Source organism: Acanthopagrus latus, chromosome 9 (assembly GCF_904848185.1).
Source record: "Acanthopagrus latus isolate v.2019 chromosome 9, fAcaLat1.1, whole genome shotgun sequence".
Taxonomy (NCBI): domain Eukaryota; kingdom Metazoa; phylum Chordata; class Actinopteri; order Spariformes; family Sparidae; genus Acanthopagrus; species Acanthopagrus latus.
The window spans coordinates 16,031,010-16,047,977 of record NC_051047.1 but is presented as its reverse complement, the minus strand read 5'-3'; the positions used below and the strand labels follow the sequence as shown (position 1 = coordinate 16,047,977).

General features: G+C 41.8%; 1 protein-coding gene across 1 annotated transcript; it reads right to left on the bottom strand.

The window, feature by feature from the left end:
• Positions 1-95: 95 nt before the first annotated feature.
• Positions 96-16,441, bottom strand: ifih1 (interferon induced with helicase C domain 1). The gene is made up of 16 exons (XM_037110326.1): positions 15,874-16,441; positions 15,083-15,257; positions 14,435-14,548; positions 12,304-12,372; positions 9,410-9,636; positions 8,598-8,808; positions 7,365-7,582; positions 6,357-6,458; positions 6,107-6,230; positions 5,769-5,984; positions 4,740-4,996; positions 4,501-4,650; positions 4,233-4,394; positions 3,947-4,140; positions 2,884-2,977; positions 96-956 (listed from the first exon to the last, which is right to left on the bottom strand). The coding sequence occupies exons 1-16, from the start codon at positions 16,306-16,308 to the stop codon at positions 762-764; spliced, it is 2,943 nt and encodes a 980-aa protein (XP_036966221.1). The 5' UTR covers positions 16,309-16,441; the 3' UTR covers positions 96-761.
• Positions 16,442-16,968: the final 527 nt, after the last annotated feature.

Here is a 16,968-nt window from a genome sequence, read left to right as displayed (position 1 = left end):
CAATGACCACTTTCACTTTAGTGAAGGATCTGTATACATACACCACTGACCATAATAAAGGTGTTTCTTTGCTCAAGAAGGAGGAGCCCTTTTAATCATGTTGTGGATTCTTTATTTAAATCAAATTCAGTAAAGACAGCCAAATAAGGAGCACACTTTAATGGCTCAAGGATCCACACAGCTTGCATGTTTGCACATGTCCCAATCAGTGACACCACAAAGGTATTTATCCCTTCAAGGAAGCAGTCCTTTAAAAAAAATAGTTCTAAAAATAGCAGCTCTGACTGTCTGAACAGTTGTGACTCACTACCAGTTGGATCTGATGGAAAACCACCAGCACTTTGTTTGTCTGCATGTGTGTTGACAGGTGGCCGCTGAGGGGCTATCACACACTCAGTGGCTCCCATCTCATGAGACCACAGCGGTTTGAGCCTAAACTCTTTTATTATTATTATTATTATTATTATTATTCTTATTATTTTCATTAATCTTTTGAACATTTGTCCAACGACCCCAGGGCAACTTCATGGTTTGGCAACATTACATATTTGTGAAGAACAAAAAAAAAGAATGGCACCATACAAACATGCACATGCTTATATCCACCACCAGTGACTCCAGTTAACATTATGGTGTGATTCAAATAACATGACAAAGGAAGCGTTGCATTCACCAGTGTGATGGGTGCAGTAATCCCGCCGGCGCAAGACCCACAGTTTAGATCAGAACAGAAGTCGATGTGTACATAATTGTTTGCGAGCCTATTCGTCCTCATCGTCGGAGCTCTGTGCCACTTGGCTCGCGTGGTCGGCGTAGTCAAAGGCAGAAAACCTGACGGTGAGCTCACTCCACTTGGTGCACTTGGTTATGTTCTTCCCCTTTAACGTCACCACAAAGTTCTTCACATGGAGGCAGGGGCACTCGAGGCCGCGGTACAGCATCATGGAACCCCATCTCTGCAAACGGAAACCAGATGCCAAAGCATAAAAGGGATGAGACGGTGGTACATGAAGACTTGTACATTGAGTGAGCAACGGTGGCAGCTGTTTTAGCTTTGGCCTAAGTCTTAAAAAGAAAATGTTATCAGCTTTAGTCACATAAGTAAACTTGCAGGCTATTGCGATGCACATTTAGACACATTTCCTCTATATGTTTCGCTTGAACAACAGGTCAGTGTGATAAAGTAATTCATTGTCCGACCATATTTTTTTTTTAGCTCTGGACAAATTATAACATTGATTGTAAAGAATAACATGAACCATGAACCACGAGCTTTGAAGTGAGCAAACTGACCCTGGCTAACACACTGAAACAGCCAATGTTAGCCTGAAGTTAAGTTATGATGAATAAGTAAATTGATAATCCTACTTGGCCATGTAGCTGAGATATTGCAGCACAATGTTTCTGATAGAATATTATCAAATACACCTAGCAAACCTGTGCAGATCACCCAAGTAACATATATGTTTGGGAAACACTGCAACACATGCTGTCAGCTTAGAAACAGCACTTTGTGTAAACTTGGCTGACACAGCTGACTTAACGTTAGCAAATATGCCTGGTTGACTTGATAGCAGGCTAGAACGCCTTCACCTGTCTCTTGTAGGTGTTCATGTGTTTACTTTGTTTGCTGAGTTATTAATAAGCTGTGTACACAGATCTTTTTCTTCATGCCAAACAAAAAGCTCTCGTCTTGATATCATTAACTCGCTGTCGGTCTGGGAAAGAATCACCTCGGAATTTGCACACATCTTTTGATGTCGGAGATGTGTTGCTCTTTTTGTCATGGACAGACTGGATGCACAATTGGGGGTGAAAAGTTCATTCACATACATTTCAGTCCCGTCTTATCACATCGACAAAAACAAACCATACATATTGTCATGGTTTTAATTATCAAAGATCTATTTGTTGACATTGTCTTGTCTTGGTCATTAAAAAAACATTAAAAAAAAAAAAAAAAAGATTCTCAACGAACATTTTTTCCAAAGTTTTCATTAAAGAAATCAACACTGGTAAACAAAGGTCTGTTCAATGACGACTCAAATTAATGCTCACACTGATGCCACATGTGCCCTCAGCTGGGTGTAATTTTGGAGGAAAATGGCTACAAAAAAATGTGTTAGAGTAAAAGCATTAAGCAGTTGTATCTCGTTTGATTCTCTGACACACTTTCTTTCCCATCTTGAATATTTTACTGTTGATGACTGGTCTTGACTCACTTCCCATTTTCCTTTTATTCTTTTAAAAAAAATTAGTCCCTCTGAATGATGTCATGTTGAATCACCTAAACAACTAAGGTGACTGAGTTTATACTGAACAGACACACAATTCAGTGGAATCAATCCTTTCGTTTAACTCTTGGCATGAAATCAGATAAGCATATTTTTTTTAAAATGTCAGATTATTTCTTTTACACTGATTTTAAAACATGCTTTCCAACTTTTCAAAGTGGGAGGAAGGTCTCCCACTGTTTCAGATGCTCCAACTATGACATTACCTTCTACATTATTTACAAAATAACGGCCAAAATGTCTGTCTGATCTGGTTTAAGAGATAGAATGGTTTTCAGTAAATGTACTGTTTTTCCCACTTCCTCAGAGTCAAAAACCGAATAAATGCCTTTGGAAAGCCCCTTCTTTATGTTTCAAGGGAAGTCTGGAGGCAAGAAAAGACAGAAATGTTAGGCTATTTTGGCTCGACTGCTGTGTCAACATCACCATGATCCCATAGGCATCCAGGAATTGAGCAAATCTCAGTCAGTGAACCGAGGACGGCACCTTGTTTCACTCTTTCTCCGAGAGGAGGCCCACGGTGTGAGGCTTCAGGAAAACCCATGATTTAAACAATCCCACCTGTTTAAAAAGCAAAAAATGCATTTACCTCTCCACACTTTTTGCACGCTATGTAGCCATTGGTCTCATAATCCAGGTGTCGCTCTTGAAGGGTGGTGTTTTCTCTCTGAATGAAAAGTTCCCTGTGAAAACAAACACACATTGTCAGTGTTTGATTTGATCTGGGGCAGATTTGCAATAACCACACATCACCAGGGCATAATTAAAGCTCTTGAACAATGAAAAACAATGAAAAACATCTTCAAGTGCTGTTAGATCACTGCATCCCTGTTATTAAAATGTGTGCCTCTGCGTTACTAGCTTAAAGGTGTAATATGTACTGTACTGAAATCATTTAAAACTTATAGGAATAAAGGAATAATGTAATGCCATCTACACCCTTCATTATGTTGCAAAGCATGTTTAGCATGCTAACCAGCTAACCCTGGCCCGTCCTGATAAAAAGCTCCTTTGCTTTGTCAACACCAGCACTTGAGCTCTGAGCTTCCAGTGCGGACTGCTAGCCGCACGTCTAACTGAGCTAACAACAGCTGCATCTGGCTCTAGTTAGCGGTTTCTTTGGTGATTTACTGCCCCCTATTTGTCTTTTGATGATGAATTCAACATGTGGCCAATTCTTTCATACTGCACCTTTGAAAATATACGTTAAGTTTGCAAATGTAGCAGTTTAATCTGTCCATGGAATTGTTTCTCTCTTTTAGTAGATATCTTATTTACAACAAGCTTGAGTTCACCAGGCAGTTTTGTGTGAGCGTACTCAATACTTACTCAGTTTTATCAAGCTGGCTGTTGATTCTAAGGGTCAGCCAACTGTGAGGACTTGGTTTCATTAGAGAGGAATTTACTGAATTGACTGATTTTTTCCAGTCATTAGTCAGGTCCATTTCTTGGGAAATGGAGATATCATTGGCAACTTTTTTTATTGTTTTATTTTGAGAGCACAGTGCACCACAATATTAATCCATTTTGTATCTTTTATTTTGTTGGTAACTGCTTACGCTGCGGTCCGTAAGCATCATCAGGCTGACTGTCTCGTGGAATATTGCTCGACTTTAGCGCACGGTTTCCTCATTGCTAAACAAACCTCGTACCTGAACTTTGGTGTAAGATTGACCCTGTGCATGCCCTCGATGATCTCGATGTCTTCGCCGCTGCAGGCAGGTTCGTTGCAGCCTCTGCAGCTGAACTTCACGTCAGATGGGTTCTCGTTTTTCATGCCTTTCTGCTTCTTCTTTTTTGCGAGCACCCTGTTCTCCATTATAGCCTGCATCTGATACTCCATGATCTGCGGAAAGGTGAACAACGTCACAGAGAAAAGCCTTACAGCAATGTGGGTTTCGGTTTACCCAACACCCAAAAGGTTTTGAGAGGACATACCCGTTTGTCATACTCCTCTTGCTCTAAGGCTCTGATTTTCTCAATGGCTTTGTCCATCATGGTCGTGCGGTACTCATTGACAACCTCCTTTTCAGCCACCCCAGAGTTCTTCACCTCGACCAGAGAGTAACTGCTGTCCTCAGCCCTTCCTCTGCCTTTCGCCTGCAAAAGGTAGAGCCAACGATAAGCAACCACTAATAATGGTCTTAATTACTAAACATAGAAGTGATCATCATTTAACACAAGCCACAAGACATAACTCACTGACCTGAATCATAGCAATCTCATTGGTCACAAGGCCATATCGGATAACAAAGTTGCATGCCGGTATGTCCAAACCTTCCTCAGCCACTGTGGTGGCGATCAGCAAGTTGATTTCACCCTTGTGGAATTTAGTCAACACGTCCCGTTGCTCTGCCTGATTGACACAAATTTGCATTGAGAATGAGAACGTGTTGATTGGATCTGAAGTGCAGAGGGTACTCGTACATGTAGATGAACACTCACAGAGGTCATTGGTTTGACAACGCTCTGGTCTCCTCCTCCAATGACATGCGAGGCCTTCACTCCAATGTCAGCAAACTTGGAGTTTTCCTGGATCCACTGACTTAGAGCAATGGCGCTGCGACGTGTTTTGGTGAAAATGATACCTCTTGCCGACGGCCTGGTGCTGAACTCCTGCAGAATATTAGCTCTTAATTTTGACAGGCTGTCATTTTCATACTCTGGTTTGGTTGCGAGCTCCCGCAGCTCCTCCTTGTTTTCTGCAAGACATACGGTACATTTCAAAGAACTTGTGGGAAATTCTTTTTGTGACATGTAAGATGGGTAACTGTTCATCCAAGTGGCCTTTAAGCTGACTGCAGTTTTCCTGGACCGGGACCTCTCATTACCCAATAGCCTCTTGAGGTACAAAGTAGCATTACAAGACAACAGCAAGGTAGTTAGCATGCAAACGTAAGTAGATATCTCTGAAACACAGTACGGAGGTGTCTTTAACGTATCATCAACACAGTTGTTTCCTGACATTCTGATGTGTTTATGTTTTAAATGTTTAAACTAAAGTATCGTACAGATTGGCCCTTTAAAAGGTTAAAAGAATCATTTCACATTGTGGGACACTGCCTTTATTCCCTGAGAGTTAGATGACAGAAGAACAATGACCGTCTCATGAGTGTATGGTACATTTTCAGCTATAGCAAGCATGAGGTTAGTTTAGCAAAAAGACTGCCTGTAACCTACCAGCACTTCTAATTGGCGTCTCTATCATGTTTGTTGCTTCCAAAAAGGAGCTGTGTTTTGTAACCTTTGGGCAAAGCTTGTCTGCTTACCGTCGTATCCAGCCTTGATGCTAAGCTATGCTAACCAGAAGCGAGATTGACCAAATAGTTATTGGATTGATTGAGGTGTTTTCCTCTTGGCCAGAAAGCAAATTACTTCACTATTGTATTCAAATGCAACATTACATTTTACAGTGCTGATAACACTGTGAAGTCAAGAACATTTCGTTGTTACAACAACAGGTCAAGGAAATACCTTTAAACAAATTGAAGAGGAATCTCTCTGTGTTTGTGATTTGTATTTTCTCCTCGTCGTCTGGTGTTGTTTTTTTCTTCATCTCCTCCTCGTAGAATTTGTTCAGGAAGCTGAAGGAGTCACACATGCGAATGGTGTTGCTGAGATTCAGGCCCTCGTTGTACTGGCGGAGGTGCTCTGCGCAAACCCGCACTTTCTGGTCTTCCTCTGTGGCGGCTATAATGGATTGAGACGCGTTTTTAGTTCCCTACAAGCCAGGTGTGTTTGATCTCAAAAACAGAGGCTGGTCCAAGCAGGAAGCGTCCACATGAAGTTGAGCGTAAAAAAGATTTGCTCACCTTTTCGCTCTGTTTGAACAACCCACTGTTCGTAATTCTGAGAGCCGAGGTCACAGGTGGGGCTCAGCTCGGCGTGGACGTGAATGGCATTCATGATTTTCTTGATTACATCACCAAAGGGATCCTGAAAAGCACATTTGGTTACACAAACACAGACATCTCTTTAGGTCATTGCTTGGAGGGAAACTGTATGAAAAACATGAAGACCACATGAGCAATTAGGAAACTCTTTCTTGTTCAACACACACACCTCTTTTCTGTCCTCAATCTTTAGAACTTTTTTCCTTTGCTCCTTCTTGAACTCCCCAAGGCTCCTCGTCATGATTTTGGAAGCATCCAAGTTTGCACAAATCTTTGAATGAGACACACAGGCTTTAGCGTTAGAGTTAATCAAAACCATACATCTTTATCTCATTATTAAACACTATTTGTGATAAGTTTGTCTTAAGTTTCTCTGTCTGACAGAGTTGAAGCCAAAAGGCTGTTTTGTTTTTTGTTTTTTTCAATCTTTTGTGGCAATCGAAAACTTTATGGCTGCAGTGTGTGCAGGGGCAGTGTGGAACATTGGAAACAGCTTGGCTGGATGAACAGTGCACTTGATGACTAAGGCAGAGAAAATGGAGCAGAAATTAGATGAAGGAAAGATGAAAAAGTGAAATTGAAAAGAAGACGAGGTGGTCTGAAGGAGTAATTTGACAAAATTGACAAAAGAAAAAATAAAATTGTCCAGAATCCAAAAGGCACTGTTTCAAAAACGTCTGGAGCAGCGCATCACCCGAGTAGCAGACAACTGCTGTGATCTGTTAGCTATCCTTGGCTAACTAGCTCAGTTAGCTGTGGAGCTGACTGGACTAGAAAAAGGCAAAGACTGTTTAGGTTTAGCTTTTTTTTTTTGTTTAGGTCAAGTTTGGATTACCTAAACAAAAGGTTTGGTGATACAGATCTTTTCATCTAAGTCTCGGGAAGAATTTGTTTCTTCTGGTCATATCTGACATGTTGGCCCTTTAAGGTGGCTCGTGAATGTAATACGTGTGGAAAACAACAGCTGTTAAATGTAATTCAATCCAGCAGAAGCACTCTGGGGCTGACACTGATTAGACCGTGTCAAAACAAGTGAGCTAATCTTTGGAGTCGTTGCAGTAAATTGCATTACATTGTAAAGTGTGGCTAATATTTTGGACACAGAGAGTAACATGCGCCAATATTTATTTTTTTTTTCTGTGTAGGCGCAAAGAGAAATCTGGGAACGGTTATTCACTCGCAGTATGTGCTCCTCAGCCTTCATCAGTATCGTGGCTCCCCCGACCCCCGGCGAGGCAGTCAGGCCCAGGATCTGAGGCAGAGGCAGGGTCTCCTTCTCCTCCTTCTTCAGCCTCCGGTTCTTGTGCTTCTGCTTCAGGTAGCGCAGCATTATGTGGTTGTAGACTCCTCCTTTCTGAGTGTGGTGGCACTCATCTATTACGATCAGCGTGAGATCTAAAGAAAGAAATGACAGCAAATATTGATGGAAGTAGTCTCTAGAGGATATTCCATTTGGAAAAACCCTGACTGTACGATTGCAGCTGTTTGTTTTGTACACACAGCAACATTTACGTTTCTGCCGTTCTTACTGTAACATTATTGTCAAGGGACAGACTTGTTTAAGAACTGCAGAAACACTGTAAATTTCTCAACCATGCCAGACTATCTTTGTGTTGTTTATTTGTCTCTTCAATAAATAAGAGCTGAGTATCACTCTCATATTGTAACATCTTTCTGTAACTACAGATCCTCCCACACAAACCAGCTCTTTTCGAGGAACTTGACGCAGCAGCTTGAACCACACAATAACATATGCAGGAAAACTTCAAAAATAGCTTCCCTTTTTTTTTTCCTTTTTTTTTTTTTTTTTTTAAACAAAAGCAGTGGCAAGGTGAATCATAATCATCCACATGTACAAGTTTAAAACAGAGCGATACAAATCTGTCCCTGGAGGAAAAGAGCACGGAGAGTGGCAGCTTGATGTACTGTGGGTGATAGAAGCTCTCATGTGAATTCGATCAGCCACACGCTGATGGCTTGAACAGACGTGTGGCCTGGAAAGCAGGAGGTAAGGGGGGGGGGAGGACATGCTCTCAGGCGTTTCAACAAACAGCATATGTTCCACTGAGGTGGCTATTCCACCTTGGACTGGTGAGTGCCAACAAGAGTGAACAGCAGAGCCGGAAGACTTTGACAAGATCCTGTCAGGTATTATCAGGGGAGACGTTATGAGTCCTTCGGGTGGCTTTCCGTTCCAATACCTGTCAGTGTCTGCGGTTTGAGCCTGGAAAGATTTTAACTGAAGCTTTCGGGAAGCCCTTTTTTTTTTTTTTGAAAAAAAAAGAAAACGCTGTGACCATATTTAATTTTGGATGCTCACTCACACCAGAGGAAATTATTGAGCCAAAGAAAAGTTATTCACATTCCTGTGTTGTGAAAGTTTTGGAAAGTGGTTCGTGTAAAAACACACCGCTCAGGTCCACTCCTTCGTCCTCTCCTTTGTTGGACCTCTCCAAGTAATTCTCAAGAATCTGGGCCGTGCAAATGATGACGTCATTGTTCTTCACAATCTCTGTGAAAGAGATTTTGAGCGGTGAGTCCCCGCTGACTCTCTCCACTTTGTACGCCCGCTTCAGAAACGGCAAGAACTCTGCCACATAATGCTGCTCGACGAGAGGGATCTGCGGGACACAAGGGCACATCGGATTTTATGATGCTGATGCTACAATTAGAGACAAGAATAAAGAAACGTCTGCATTGTTTCTCGATGGTTTGTTTTGTTTATGATCAGAGTAACTGCTGTGTTACCACTTTGTTGACGACTGTCTGGCACAGACAAACATGTCCAGGTTTTTTTAAATTTTTTTTTCTTCCCCACTTTGGTTCAGGCAGAATTTCAAAATACTTGTGCAATGATTTAGAGGACTTATTTTGTTTTTGTTCATTGTTAAAGGATCAGGAGAACAGACTCCCTGCTCGCTTCTCTGCAAACACACAAGAATCCGTTTCACTCACATACAATTACTGTTTCTCAAGCTGCTAAATTGTTTTATAGCTGGAAAAAAGTTGTGCTTTTTCCTTTCCAGTGCAGAGCAGATCCCATGCAGGCCCATTCAGTAACAAAGTGCAGGGGAATATCTAAACCTTATGGTGTGTAATTTGCGGTGAGCTGGCCTACATGTAAAAACGGACTGAAAGATAGAATGTTTTATTTGGATCTGATTTCCATAATAGTGCAGAGTCATACAGTAAGCCAAGTACACCAGACTTGTGCTGAAGTACCTTGTTTACCAGGACAACCACTTTCCCTGATTGGCCCTCAGCCCTCCTGTTGTCCAGATGTTTTTTGGTAATATAAACTGCGACTCTGGTTTTACCACTTCCTGTCGGGAGGCATATGATGATGTTTTTCCCCTCCAAGGCGGGTCTGGCGACCTCTGTCTGATAATCTCGAAGAACAATATCAGCTTTTTCTGGGCTCTTGGCTGCTGTTCCCGAGTCAGTTCCATCTGTAACAGAGAGCAGAGGTTCAGACAGACAATAATCATCTGACCGTGTCAGCAACCCACAATTACAAGCATCACCAGCAGGAAGAGACGGTGCTGGTCATTGTGGTGGAATGTTTTTCTAATGCTGCTTGTAACAAGCCAACACATTCTGCAGAGGTGGACAAATCATTTCAAATAAAATCTGCTCATGTAGAAAGGTGCAGAATAACAGAATCTTTTTTCCTTAAAAACATTATGATAGTAAACTTATAATTTTAAAACTTATTGTTAACACTATATGAGGCCTTCCATCTCCTTCTCCCATTGAATTCATGTCATAACACCGCCGTTGTTCCAATCATTCGCCCCCTCAAGTGGCTGCCAGTTTCTGCACTCCCTAGGGTTAGCTAGCAAACATTGGCTAATGTTGCTAATGCTGGCTAGCAAACCTCAATTTTGCCAATGCTAGCTAATGCTACTGTAGCTACTTCAGAACTCAGCTATTCTTACGTTTTTATATACCTTTACTACAAAGACACATAATTTTTAAGAACTCATTTGTTTAAGTAAAAAGCCAACAGTGTGTAACCATTGGTATCACACAGCCGTCAGTTGTTGTAAGCAACAGCAGTCTTGGTAGTTGCCAGTTTGTGGAAAAAAAAGTGTGAAAAAAAAAAAAGAAAAAACTGTGAAAAACTGTGCTGAATTCAATGGGTAGATCCATGACTAAACTGCCCTTATTTTCGCTAGCTAGCATTGGCAAAAATGTTAGGCAATGTTAGCTAGTGCAACAAACTGGCAACCTCTGGAGGGGGCAGATGATTAGAACAAAAGCAGCGCTGTGATGTGAATACAATGGTAGGGGGAGATGGAATGGCCATTGTCTTTTAAAACATCAACAGCGAGCATTCAGATTCTTCTTACTTTTGCATTTTCTTTTTTTATAACCAATTTTAAACCACCATGAACACTTTACAACTATGAGCACTGAATAAAAGCACCAGTCCACCACGGTTAAGATATGAACACTGTGCACGCAAATCATGTAACTTACGGGCACCATTCTTCCATGTTTGCGGGTAATCCAAAGATTCAAACACTGGGTCAAAAGTGTGCCAATCTTTGCAACATATTTAATAAAAGTACAAATACATGTCTACAATCTGGCCTTTTATTGAGTTATAAAAAATCTAAACACGGGCAATTTAACTGCCTCAGTTTCTAAAATAAACACCACGCAGTCATTTTCCTTGCCCAAGCACAAACATCTGCATGTGCTTATCAGTCAGTAAGATGTTCTGTGAGTGAATCATTTCATCACATGTCACATCAGTAATGTTTTTCCCCTCTTCTTGATGTCTGTTGTGGCAGTGTTTTGTCTTCTTTTCCTGTGTTTAAGGCCAGCAGATTTACTATGATCCACTTGAGCTGGACTCTAAGCCACTGGCAGGCTGCTTGCTCTGTCTAGGCTGGGGATAAAAACACCACTGGGGCACCGTGCACAATGTGAACGTACCTCCCCTCCTCTCCGCTACCCTGTTCCCTCCATTCAAACCTCTACAATCCCCCCCGCCCCCAAGTTATGAGTTCAAACCCCCAGAAAGTTGTTTTTTTCCCTCAGTGCAGAAGGATTTTAATTTTCCTCCTCAGACTGGGTATGCCAGAGGTTAAGAGTGCTGTTTCAAGTTACACGGAAGCAAGATGAAGCGATAGAGCTTTAACAACAACAAGAAGTAAACAGTGGCCTGCGTAGCCCTCGGATTTCTTGTACCCAGACGCTACACTTATTAGAGGAGGAAAGTCAACAATCAGCAGGTTTAATATCACTCCACTGAGGGCAGAAAAAACAACCAGCCTGTTATTCGCTGTGATTCAGTGCAGGGGAATTGAGTTAATTTCAGAGGACCCGCAAATAATCCTGCACATGTAACTCATTTTACAGGCTGGTGGAACAATTGCGCATGTGATCTGTTCTGTTTTTAAACCGCGCACTCTAGCCAACCCAGTCAGGCTCAGGCATTACTCAAATTAATGAGACAAAGTGTGCTGCAACCTCACATTAAGAGAAATAGAAGACACTTCCTCTGTTTCTTTAACCAACATAATTATTTCTACTGCCTCATTAGTCTGCATGGATCTCCTTCAGCACCGTGTCTTTGCTCCGGGCTGATTATCCCTTAAGCAATTATTTACTGTTTGAAAGGGGCACCGCGCACAGAGAGACGATGCTGATGTAGTGGTTATGAAATAATCCAACAAACTGAGCGTGATATAAGACTAGAGGTGTAAAGGTATCCCCCCACCCCTCTGTCACCACTGTGAATTAAACTGTTCCTTTACATTACAGAGTCAGCATGTGGTTTCCATTTGAAGCTCTGGCTACGCTCTGTCCTCTTTGACCTCTGCGTGGTTCATCACGGTACACACATGGAACGTATTCTTTAGTGTCGGGGCGAGCGGGCGGGACGGAGAAACGTTCCTCTTATAACACCTCCTAAACACACTCACTCTGCCTTTGCGATATCTACACATCAAGTATACTCTCTTCTCACACTCGTACCCTGCCCTGAGTTTCGTGTGGTCTGCTGAGGAAAAAACAAACAATCTTTTGAGAATTACAAAACATACTTTGAATACTTGCACAAGATCAACAATACGGAGGCCTGAATGAGAGTGAATCAGCCCCACCTGGTTGTGAAGGGTCCAAGCTGATGGGTTGAGGTTCTTTGAATTCAGTGCTCGCTCCCTTGTTAACGTCTGAAAAGATATCAGTGGACGTATAAAACTCACAGTCAAGAAGGGCAGGAGATAAATCTTGGCCTTGTTTGCAGCTGGAGTTACAGCTGTCTAAGGGACAGTTCAACAAAACTACCAAAAAGGCAAATTCCCCCCGCCGCCCCCCACACATCCCAAGCGAATCATGAATTTTGTGTGGTTGTTAAAACATCAATTGCAATACTTTTGAAAACAAATTGTTAACAGAGCTGGTTTTGCAGAGTTCTCACTGGAATTTATTGTTTCAGCTTCAGCAGGACAGTGAAGGTTGCCAGGTTGCCTGCCGATTGCCAACTAATTCAATGCTATGTGTGTCTTTCTTTTAATTCTATTTCATTACTGATTATTATTTAAATCTTTATCCATTTGTGATTTCTTTTTTTTTTCATTAGCACTACAAATCAAACTATTCATATTTATGTTCACTTTTTATATAGCACTGTTTGTTTTGAAAATGACAACACATGGAAAAGTGGACAGGTACAATCACAGGAAACCACGCACCTCAAAATAAACAAAACTTATGTTAATTAGTGATATTTTACAGTGCACACTTGAATCGAAGCTAAAATTGAGGTTCTGGGGTCTAACAACAGAGGAAGTCCTTCTCTTTACAGACTGAATACCCCGCTGCGGCAGTCTGATTGTAATTCTGGGCTATTTAAATAAAACTGACTTGACTTAAATATTGCTTTCACAGACACTGCATGTGTGCTCATGTGTTTACTCGCATGCTCACATGGATCTGTTCAGAGATGAATCAGATACAATGGAAAAGCAACCAGTGACTTCTTGAACTTTTGGCGGGAACTGTGAACAGTTAGTCTCATATAAGCTGACCCATATCCACAGGGGTGTGTCAGCACTGGAAAATAAATTCTGGCTGCACCAATTAGCATTCTTGTAATGGGGGTATAAACGTTCTATCTTGTTTGTATTTCCTTAAACCAATCTTGATTGTGAAAAAAGGAAATATAAAGACATTTGTGGCTCCAGAGGAATCTGCATGTTATCTGATGAAACTAACTCCCAGTGTTTCCCACACATTGATTTACTTGTGGCGGTACACCACAACATTGGCCGCCACATATTCATCCATATTCAAGCCACTCACTCAAGACAGCGTACCCGTCAGTGAATAGCGTTATGTTTTATACTCCGATACAGCAGATCGTGGTGTGGTTTTTAATCTGCTGTTAAAACCAAGGAAGAAAAAGAGGAGGAATATCTAACACAGTTGGCTTGGCTGTAACTTCCTCTGCAAATAAGATGGCTGGCCTTGTTGTCGACATCAAGCCCCCACAAAGAGCGCCAGGCCTTGAAGACAGTTTTTGTTGTGGCCAAGCCCTGTAATTACATTGTCATGTGACGCACTGGGAACTTTTTTCCAAAACGCTAACGCGGTGAAAGACGTGTCTGTAAATGGTAATAAAAGCCTCACAACTTCAGCCAAATGACTTGTTTTGCTGTCAGAATTTGGGCAATTACATCTAATAAAATGTGGTGAGTCTAGAAGAGCTGCCCGATTACATCTTATCCCCATCCAAGTTAGCTGGGCGCTAAACCGGAAATTAGCGGACTCGGTCAGCGAAAGTCTGGAGTGCGCATGCTCTATATGCCACCCCAGCTGGACAGACACCGCCACAATTAAAGTCTGACACTGTGGGAAACACTGGAAAAGAAAGGTTAACTGGCGATGCATTTCTGTTATAAACTAAATGACTCGATGAACCCACACTTTGTACTGTGTTGTTATTATCTGTGATACTGAGGAAAATGAAAACAATCCATTCGCAACAAAAACTATACAGTAGTAAAGCTGTGTGTCGCCACTTTCAGATACAATTACGATGAGCGTATCCCTATAAAACCAGGTTAAATGTGCCTACATGACCAGACACCACTGAGGGTAAGTGAGAAGATACATGATACTGTTTTGTGATTTGGGTCAACTGAATGATAAACTGCCTGCTGAACAGCATGAATGTCCCAATTCAGTTATTTGGCTTTTCTCAGACGGGTGAACAGAGGTGCTTTACAAGACCTGCGATGAGCTCCTGAGGGCAGTCGCAGCTTTCAGCCGCTGCTGGACTCTCTTCTGTGGTGGCTTCACCTCCTGTGGGTTCTACTTTCAGCGACGGCAGCTTCAGATCTGAGCCTGATAACAAATAAATACATCACACACTGGAAGTTAGAATAATTAATGATCACTAATAATGTGAAGATGGACTTTATAGTTTTGAGTTAGAAATGTTTGAAATCAGAGGAGAAAGAGCTTCATTGGTGGATATTTTATGTTTAAACAAACCAAATAAACAAACTTTCTTTGTTTCCACGACTGAATAATCTGAATAAACAAACTGACCACAAATGACAACCCAATGTCATACTGTTTTACTTTGTTTATATGTGGCGGACCCTGACACCTTTTTCTAGCATCAAACAGTGTTCTGTGGACCTTATTTTCCCTCTGAGATCAGCCTGTTTATTCAGTTTTTATACCTCATTAATATTGTAAATATTAAAATTCTGAGTTTGGAATTTCTTCTCTGAAACTACATAGTGCCCCTTTAATAATCCCTAATAAAGTCTGAAATTAAACCCATAAACTCACTACAGCTGCAGCCACACGTGACTCACAGCTCAAAATCACATTTCAGTGGTGGGTGTGTGCTCCAGTGAGGTTGGTCACCTTGCTTGTGACAACCAGGTGAGCTCCCTGTCAGGTCATAGTACAGGTTCTGGTGATTAGTTTCGCGCAAAACGTCGAGAAACGTCGAAAACCATCCGTCTCGACCTCTCACGATTCTTCTCAGAAGTTCACTGGCTCCGATCCTGGGCCCTTGATTTGTAGTGGCGGCATCAATCTGGAGAGGGAGAGCAGGACAGCTGTAGCAGACTGCAAAACGGATAAGTGCATTAGGCTGCCATCTTGTGGTCACAGACCGCAAACACATCTGTTGGAATTTAAGTTTCGATTCTCTCAAGTTGAACTGGGAAAAAGTACAAAAACTGCATGTTTTTCAGGTTCAAATAAGAATACATGACACATAAAGGAAGCACTATGTAGTTTTGGAGTAGGAATTCAAACTCTCTATTAACTATATATTAATGTAACTAATCTAACTTTTCCATGACTGAATAAAGAAGTTGTTCTCAGGGGAAAATGAGGTCCCCAGAACACTTTTTGAAGCAAGAGAAGTGGCGGGGTACGCCACATATAAACAAAGTCAAGCATTATTGGATTGTGTTGTCCTTTAAGGTCAGTTTTATTCAGTAATGGAAACAAAGAGAGTTTGTTTATTTAGTTTATTTAGGCATTAAATCATTAATCAATCTGTGAACACCCCTGCCCTCTGCTTTAAATGTCTTCCCCTAAACTACGTAGTGCACCTTTAAACATGCACACTGTCACCATGTGTGCTCTCTAAATGGAAACCGATCAGCTGTGTGTTGTCTGTGTATTCACAACAGTCTACTCACAATCTCTCCGTCGGCCTGCGTCAGCAGTTTCTGAGACACACAATGAACGAGCACCTCTTTTGTCTGCATGCCCAGAAGACGGGGATGCATTAGTTCAACGAGCTTGACAAAATAATCGTTCTCCGCCTCCACCTCAGGCTCGGGGAGCTTGACCTGGATGTAGTCCGCCGCACGCCCGCAGCCTGCCTCCTCCAGAGCGACCACGAACGCCCTGAACCAGCCGGGGCTGTGGGGCTTCCTGGTGACGGCGTCGATCAGCAGCTCCGCGGCCGCCCGATCCCCCTCGTTGGTCACCTTCTTGGTGATCCGCTCCTTCTGCTCGTTGTCGATGAAGTGTAAATGCTCCAGGACCTGCTGCACCATGATCAGCTCTCTCAACTTCGGCCTGAAGCCTTCGATGAGGTTCTCGTACATCTCGTCGTTATCAGAAGCCATTATCGCGACCTGATTGATAACAGCAACCGTGGGTCAATACCGTTCAGCTCCTGCAGGGTTCAAGGAGCCACTGGCAGCAAATAATAAAAAAAAAAACGATGATTCACGATGTCGAGGAAACACAACTTCAGTTTCGCTTTCCTTTTTCTCCACATTGACACAGGCCACTAGGTGACAGCATTGTATTACAGCACAGTAAGAAGGTGTTAGTCATAGTCAAACAAGGTGTTAATATAACACTTCTATAAAAGTCTGATCATGTAATTAAGTACATGTTGCACTTATTCACATGTATGAAATATTGTCAGATGTTCATGTATCTGATTACTGGAATCTGTGATGCAGTAATCTTCAAAATAGCGAGTAACTAAATGCAATGTAGTGTAGTAATGTAGTGAGTAAACACTATAAACACTACAATTTTTGCCAAGATGTAGTTCAGTGGGAGTATTCAAGCAGCAGTCAAGTAAAGAAAGAGAAGTAAAGAAAGTAAGTAAGAGCAGGTTTGGGAGGGTTCCTTTAAAAGTGCGTACCGTTACAGTTACTTAATACCTACAGAAATGTAACTGGATTACCTCAGTCCCAAACATGTGCAAATAAAGAGAAGATAATATGTCTTATTATTTATTCTTAACACAAGTGTGTATTCTTAAACAACAC

Excerpts from the sequence above, each read along its gene's own strand:
- ifih1 (XM_037110326.1), bottom strand. The coding sequence starts at position 16,308 with ATGGCTTCTGATAACGACGAGATGTACGAGAACCTCATCGAAGGCTTC. Across the intron at positions 8,809-9,409 it reads TGGTTGTCCTGGTAAACAAG|ATCCCTCTCGTCGAGCAGCA; the intron begins GTACTTCAGCAC and ends TGTGTCCCGCAG. Across the intron at positions 4,141-4,232 it reads AAGAGGAGTATGACAAACGG|ATCATGGAGTATCAGATGCA; the intron begins GTATGTCCTCTC and ends ACCTTTCCGCAG.